This window comes from Salvelinus sp. IW2-2015, unplaced genomic scaffold (genome assembly GCF_002910315.2).
Source record: "Salvelinus sp. IW2-2015 unplaced genomic scaffold, ASM291031v2 Un_scaffold2140, whole genome shotgun sequence".
NCBI lineage: Eukaryota > Metazoa > Chordata > Actinopteri > Salmoniformes > Salmonidae > Salvelinus > Salvelinus sp. IW2-2015.
The window spans coordinates 9,657-17,553 of record NW_019943474.1 but is presented as its reverse complement, the minus strand read 5'-3'; the positions used below and the strand labels follow the sequence as shown (position 1 = coordinate 17,553).

The following is a 7,897-nucleotide window of genomic DNA, read 5'->3' as shown; positions in this document are numbered from 1 at the left end:
TGGCGCCCCCCCTTGGGTTGTGCCGTGGCCGGAGATCTTTGTGGGCTATACTCGGCCTTGTCTCAGGATGGTAAGTTGGTGGTTGAAGATATCCCTCTAGTGGTGCGGGGCTGTGCTTTGGCAAGTGGTGGGGTTATATCTCCTTTCTGTTGGCCCTGTCCGGGGGTATCATCGGATGGGGCCACAGTGTCTCCTGACCCCTCCTGTCTCAGCCTCCAGTATTTATGCTGCAGTAGTTTATGTGTCGGGGTAGGCTGTTGTTGTTGTTGTTGTTGTTCCTAACACTGTGTCTCTGTGTGTTGTTGTTGTTGTTGTTCCTAACACTGTATCTCTGTGTGTTGTTGTTGTTGTTGTTCCTAACACTGTATCTCTGTGTTGTTGTTGTTGTTGTTCCTAACACTGTGTCTCTGTGTCTCTGGTCCACTGCAGCAGCTGAAGAAGGGCGTGGTAACCCTGACTGTGAGGACTCGTCTCCGCAGCCCCAGCCTGACTCCGTGCCCTACCCCCACCCTCCTCAGTCGCTCCTCCTCCCCTAACTCCAACGCCAGTGGGGGAACCCCCATACCGTCCAGTTTCGACGAAACCCCCGAAGTCCGCAAGGGACCGCCCAGACCTGGCCCCAAGGACCGCGTCGTTATGGAGGTTACACTCAGTAAAGGTGACACAGTTTGGGTTTGACCTGTGCTGTTTCGGTTCAGTTGTTAACCTCAGTTCCCTCCGGCGTGAGATGTGTTTTTGTTGACACTTACTTTGAGACCGTAGGGAGTAAGTAACCACAAGAAAATCCTCTTAAGTCCCCCCCGTCAACTCTCTCAATGCAATAACACACCCAACAATTACAAAATATACACTATATATATATACAAAAGTATGTGGACACCGCTTCAAAATTAATGGATTCGATTATTTCAGCCACACTTATTGCTGACGGGTGTATAAAATTATATAATTATATATAATAGAGTACACAGCCATGCAATCTCCATAGACAAACATTGACAGAAGAATGGCCCGTACTGAAGAGCTCAGTCACTTTCAACGTGTTAGTTCGTCAAATTTCTGCCCTGGTCAACTGTAAGTGCTGTTTATTGTGAAGTGGAAACGTCTAGGAGCAACAACGGCACAGCCACGAAGTGGTAGGCCACACGAGCTTCACAGAACGGGACCGTCGAGWGATGAAGCACGAAAAAATTGTGTCATCAGTTGCAAAAACTCACCGCCGAGTTCCAAACTGCCTCCGGAAGCAACGTCAGSACAAGAACTGTTTTGTCAGGAGCTTCATGAAATGGGTTTCCATGACTGGAGTGGTGTAAAGCTCGCTGTCATTGGACTCTGGAGCAGTGGAAACGCGTTCTCTGGAGAGATGAATCACGCTTCACCTTCTGGCAGTCCGATGGATTAATCTGGGTTTGACGAATGCCAGGAGAACGCTGCCTGCCTCAATGCATAGTGTCAACTGTAAAGTTTGGTTGAGGAGGAATAATGGTCTGGGGCTGTTTTTCGTGGTTCGGGCCCCTTAGTTCCAGTGARGGGAAATATTAACGCTACAGCATACAATGACATTCTAGACGATTCTGTGTCTCCAACTTTTTGGTAACAGTTTGGGGAAGGCCCTTTCCTGTTTCAGCATGACAATGACACCGTGCACAAAGCAAAGTCCATACAGAAATGGTTGTCGATATCGTATCGGTGTGGAAGAACTTGACTGGCCTGCACAGTGCCCTGACCTCAACCCCATCGAACACTTTGGGATGAATTGGAATGCCGACTGTGAGCCAGGCCTAATCGCCCAACATCAGTACCCAGACCCTCACTAATGCTCTTGTGGCTGAATGGAAGCAGTCCCCAAAGCAATGTTCCAACATCTAGTGGAAAGCCTTCCCAGAAGAGTGGAGGCTGTTATAGCAGCAAAGAGGGGGGGACCAACTCCATATTAATGCCATGATTTTGGAATGAGATGTTCGACGAGCAGGTGTCCACATACATTTGTTCATGTAGTGTATGTCTTTTGATTGGTGGAATTTCTAATGTTATTCCGACTGTATTCCATGGGAAACATTTCCAGCCAGTTTAACACCTGTGATCATAACAGACTGTCCTGCCAGGGTACAAACCTGTTAGTCTTGGAACACAACAGAGGTCATTTTATAAACAAGAGACTGTCCTGCAGGGTACAAACCTGTTAGTCTTGTTTCAGTTAAAACATGGGATGTCTCCATTTCATATGCCTTCTCCGTGCTTTTGGTCTGAACTGAAACTTTATATCAAATGTATATACTTACACTTCATGATGAAGCCAGAGGAGGAGAGAGGACATTGAGAAATGCTACAAATGAAACTCGTTACTTCCTTGTCTAATCTGCGTTCTATTTTCTCGTGTCTGTGTGCTCTGTCTGTGTGTCTCTGTTGTGTGTCTCTGTTGCTGTGTGTCTCTGTCTGTGTGTCTCGTTGTCTGTGTGTCTGTCTGTGTGTCTCTGTCGTGTGTGTCTCTGTCTGTGTGTCTCTGTCTGTGTGTCTCTGTGTCTGTGTGTGTGTGTGTGTGTTCCTCTGTCAGAGCCCGGCGTGGGTCTGGGTATAGGGACCTGCTGTCTAATCCTGGAGAATATCCTCTCAGCCATCTACATCCACAGTCTGGCCCCCGGCTCTGTCGCCAAGATGGATGGACGACTCAGGTAGGTCACCCCGCTCCCCCTAAGAGCACCTCGATCAGGTCATGATCCCATATTTAAGCGTTTAAATTCACGTTGAGTGGGGTTAGGCTATTCCTCATTATAAACAATATGCAGGCTCTGTAGACATTAAGATATTATACTTCAATCAGATGGAACTAGTAGCACACCTGTAGGATCCCCTTATATGGGGAACTAGATATCTAATCAGATAGGAAACTAGTAGCATCACCTGTAGGATCCTTTAATAGGGGACTAGATATCAATCAGTTAGGAACTAGTAGCATCACCTGTAGGATCCCTTTAATAGGGGAACTAGATATCAATCAGATAGGAACTAGTAACATCACGTGTAGGATCCCTTTAATAGGGGAACTAGATATCAATCAGTTAGGAACTAGTAGCATCACCCGTGTAGGATCCCTTTAATAGGGGAACTAGATTATCAATCAGATAGGACTAGTAGCATCACTGTAGGATCCCTTTAATAGGGGAAACTAGATTATCAATCATTTAGGAACTAGTAAGCATCACCTGTAGGATCCCTCTTTAATTGGGGACCTTGATATCAATATTAGGAACTAGTAGCACACCTGTAGGATCCCTTTAATAGGGGAACTAGATATCATCAGTTAGGAACTAGTAGCATCACTGTAGGATCCCTTTAAGAGGAACTAGATATCAATCAGTTAGGAACTAGTAGCATCACTGTAGGATCCCCTTAATTGGGGACCTTGATATCAATCAGTTAGGAACTAGTAGCATCACCTGTAGATCCCTTTAATAGGAGACCTATGATATCAAATCAGATAGGAACTAGTAGCATCACCTGTAGGATCCCTTTAATTGGGACCTTGATATCAATCAGTTAGAACTAGTAGCATCACCTGTAGGATCCCTTTAATAGGGGACCTAGATATCAATCAGTTAGGACTAAGTAGCATCTCCTGTAGGATCTTTAATAGGGTACCTATAGTATCAATCAGATGGAACTAGTAGCATCACCTGTAGGATCCTTTAATAGGGGACCTAGATATCAATCAGTTAGGAACTAGTAGCATCTCCTATAGGATCCCTTTAATAGGGGACCTAGATATCAATCAGATAGGAACTAGTAGCATCACCTGTAGGATCCCTTTAATAGGGGACCTAGATATCAATCAGATAGTAATAATCTTCAAAAGAAAGAGATGAAACACATTTTAGAAATAAGATATAAGGCAATGAAATACTAAAGAATCCTAGCAAGTTCTGAGAGGAGAAGGAAATGGCTGCTGATGTCAATCGTGTTGCATTTAATTAATGCTAGTAAGCTCACTTCAAACAGAACTGGTGCCCCGTGAGTGAGGTGAGTGAGTGAGGTGAGTGAGGTGAGTGAGTGAGGTGAGTGAGTGAGGTGAGTGAGTGAGGTGAGTGAGGTGAGTGAGTGAGGTGAGTTAGTGACTGCACTGCAGATGGTTATCTGACTGCACTGCAGATGGTTAGTGTTACTGGATAGATGTGATGGTGTGGTCCATATCTGTTAATATCATCTACTGCCTGCTCTGTCTGCCTGCCTGTCTGCCTGTCTGTCGTGCTTCTGGCCTGTCGTCTGCTGTCTGTCTGTCTGTCTGTCTGTCTGTCTGTCTGTCTGTCTGTCTGTCTGTTGTCTGTCTGTCTGTCTGTCTGTCTGTCTGTCTGTCTGTCTGTCTTGTCTGTCTGTCTGTCTGTCTGTCTGCTCCTGCTTGTCTTCAGTGTTCTTCTTCACTGGCTTTTCCTATGAGGGTTATTTGGACGTAATACTAACTGATTTTGGTTCTGCTTTGTTGTGTGTTATTCCAATCTCTGTTCCTCATCTAGTCGAGGGGACCAGGTGCTGGAGGTGGACTCAGTGAGTCTGCGTCATGTGGCTCTGAGTGAGGCCTACGCCATCCTGAGCGAGTGTGGACCCGGACCCGTCAGCCTCATCATCAGCCGACATCCCAACGCCAAGGTAACACACACACACACACGCACACACGTACACACACACACACACACTATACTGAACAAAAAAATATAAACACAACATGTAAAGTGTTGGTCCCATGTTTCATGAGCTGAAATAAAAGTTCCCAGAAAATGTACATACACGCAAAAAAAGCTTATTTCTCTCAAATGTTGTGCACAAATTTGTTTACATCCCTGTTAGTGAGTATTTCTCATTTGCCAAGATAATCCATCCACCTGACAGGTGCGGCATATCAATAATCTGATTAAACAGCATGATCATTACACAGGTGCACCTTGTGTTGGGGACAATAAAAGGAAACTCTAAAAATGTGCAGTTTTGTCACAAAACACAGTTCCACACAGATGTCTCAAGTTTTGAGGGAGCGTGCAATTGGCATGCTGACTGCAGGAATGTCCACCAGAGCTGTTGCCAGATCGTTTAATGTTAATTTCTCAACCATAAGCCGCCTCCAACGTCATTTGAGAGAAATTGGCAGCACATCCAACTGGCCTCACAACCACAGACCACCTGTAACCTCGCCAGCCCAGGACCTCCACATCCAGCTTCTTCACCTGCAGGATCGTCTGAGACCAGCCATCCGGACAGCTGATAAAACGGAGGAATATTTCTGTCTGTAATAAAGCGCTTTTGTGGGGGGGGAAATTATTCTGATTGGCTGGGCCTGGCACCCCAGTGGGTGGGCCTATGCCTTGCCAGGCCCACCTATGGCATCGCCCCTGCTCAGTTATGTGAAACCCATAGATTAGGGCCTAATAAATTGATTTAAATCGACTTAATTTCCTTCTATGATCTGTAACTCAGCAAAAATGTTGTTCAGTATACAGTACAAAGTCAGCACACTGCAATTACAGCTCGAATACTGTTTTTTTTTTTTGTAAATGTAATGGTGTATTTCATTGAAAGACGGGGTGATACTGTCATTGAGTTTTTAAACTACTGTAGTTGGCTGCTTGACGGTGAACACTGTGTCTCTGTTTAGTTACTAACTAGGCATACTCCTGCCTTGCTACATCAAAGCCATCTGATATGTTAAAGATCGAGTATTAACGTGTAATTCTGCTCGTACACGTTCCTGCCCGTTCTAAAGCCACCCAGTTTGGGTGAACTTATTAACTTCAACTTAAATCTTAAAGCTAAAAGTATCTTGTTGTTTTATGTGGTGAGGCCAACTATTGTTTATATCCTTTGTGCATTTGTTTGCTTTTCTGTTGGAGATCACCCTGATTTCACTGCCACCTGGTGGCCACATGGTGTCATTCAAACACTTGTTGCACAAGTACAGTCCACCCCTGACGTAGGACCAGGGTTGTCTACCCCTGATGYGGGACCAGGGTTGTCTACCCCTGATGTGGGACCAGAGTTGTCTACCCCTGATGTAGGAACAGGGTTGTCTACCCCTGATGTGGGACCAGAGTTGTCTACCCCTGACGTAGGACCAGGGTTGTCCACCCCTGACGTAGGACCAGGGTTGTCTGGGACCCCTGATGTAGGAACAGGGTTATCTACCGCTGATGTGGGACCAGGGTTGGTCTACCCTGATCTGTCAGCGACGAGGGTTGTCTACCCTGATGTGGGACAGGTTGTCATACCGCCTGATGTGGGACCAGGGTATGTTTACCCCTAATGTAGGACCAGTTGGTTTTTACCCCCTGATGTAGGAACAGGGTTATCTACCCTGATGTGGGACAGGGTTGTCTCACCCTGATGTAGGACAGAGGTTGTCTACCCTGATAGTGGGACAGGGTTGTCTACCCTGATGTAGGTCCTAGGGTTTTCTACCGCTTGCAATCTCGGGGAAATAGCGGTTTGTTGTTACCCCGTTGTCATGTGTGGACCACGGTGTTGTCTACCCTTGACTGTGGACAGGTGTTGTCTACTTGATTGTGAGGACAAGGGTTGTCTACCTTGACTGTGGACCAGGGTTTTCTACCCTTGATGCTGGGACCGGTTATCTACCCCATGATATAGCGACAGAGTTGTTATGTCTGTACGGCTCTGTTACTAGTAGGACAGTCACCTGGGTTCAGAAGGTTGTCTACCTGATGTGGGACAGGGTTGTCCTACCCCTGATGTGGGAGCAGGATTGTCTACCCTGTAGTCCATAGTAGGGAACTGGGAGCTTCAGGCTTTTCACAAGAGATGGATGTTGTTTGCTTCTTCTCCGTTTTGTCGCTCCAGTTTCAAGCAGGAGATGGATGAGTGTCACTGCAGTCCACACAGGACGAGTCGTGCATGAGACACGTCTTCAAACACTAGGTATGTCTCTGGCTACTCTCACTCACTCACATCACTGCACCTCACTCTCTCACTACACTCCCCTACATACTCACTTCACTCAAATCACTCACTCACTCTCACTCACTCACTCACTCACTCACCTCCTTCACCTCACATCACTCCACTCACACTCACTCCACTCATCCTCACCTCACTCAACCACCTCACTCACGCACACACAACACACACACACAACCACACACACACACACACACACAACCTGTGAAATCGCATAGTCACGTTGATTTGGAGTGGTTGAGTGAATGTTTCTCTAACTCTGTCATTGTCTAACTCTTGACCTCATAGGCCGTGCCCTTAGAGCCCCCTCCCCCACAGTGAAGGCCCAAACAAGGAGATGGCTCCTCCTTCAGCTGGGTACCCATGAAGAGTTCCTGTAGCCTGCTAGTCAGGGTACTTATGCTATGCTTACATGTCAATCAAAATATATCAAACAATCAATTCAAATCAAATCGTAATTCTATTTGGTCACATCGCGTCCGAATACTGGTGCAGACTTTACTGGGAAATGCATTAGAAGCTCTACAACCAAACCCGACTGGCAGAAGTTACTCAAATAAAAAATATTAATAATAGTAATAACAAGGAATTAAATATAATTACAATATGTGGAGCATCATACAGGCGCAGTACCGATCCAAATGGGAGCTCATATACAGAAGTACACAGCTCAATGTGGAGCTATATACAGGGATACCAGATCAATGTGGAGCTATATACAGGAAGTTAACCAGATTTTCAATGTGGAGCTATCATACAGGGCAGTACCAGTACCAGATCAATGTGTGAGCTATATACAGAAGTACCAGAATCAATGATCGACAAGCCTAATATACAGCGGGTCACAGCTACCAGATCCATAGTGGAGCTAAAATAACAGCGCAAGTACCCACGACTCAATGTGGAGGCGACTATATACAGGCAGTAACCCAGTACCAGA

General features: G+C 46.0%; 1 protein-coding gene across 1 annotated transcript; it reads left to right on the top strand.

The window, feature by feature from the left end:
* The first annotated feature begins 405 nt into the window (after positions 1–405).
* On the top strand, positions 406–7,278 carry LOC139025017 (pro-interleukin-16-like). The gene is made up of 4 exons (XM_070440034.1): positions 406–658; positions 2,555–2,672; positions 4,509–4,641; positions 7,246–7,278. Exons 1-4 carry the CDS (start codon positions 637–639, stop codon positions 7,276–7,278), a joined length of 306 nt encoding a protein of 101 aa, XP_070296135.1. The 5' UTR covers positions 406–636.
* The last annotated feature ends 619 nt before the right edge of the window (positions 7,279–7,897 follow it).

What these genes read in the sequence shown, in the direction of transcription:
- LOC139025017 (XM_070440034.1), top strand. Translation starts at nt 637, where the DNA reads ATGGAGGTTACACTCAGTAAAG. An exon ending in AAGATGGATGGACGACTCAG is followed by an intron (nt 2,673 to 4,508) that starts GTAGGTCACCCC and finishes TTCCTCATCTAG; the next exon opens with TCGAGGGGACCAGGTGCTGG. An exon ending in GCCGACATCCCAACGCCAAG is followed by an intron (nt 4,642 to 7,245) that starts GTAACACACACA and finishes TTGACCTCATAG; the next exon opens with GCCGTGCCCTTAGAGCCCCC.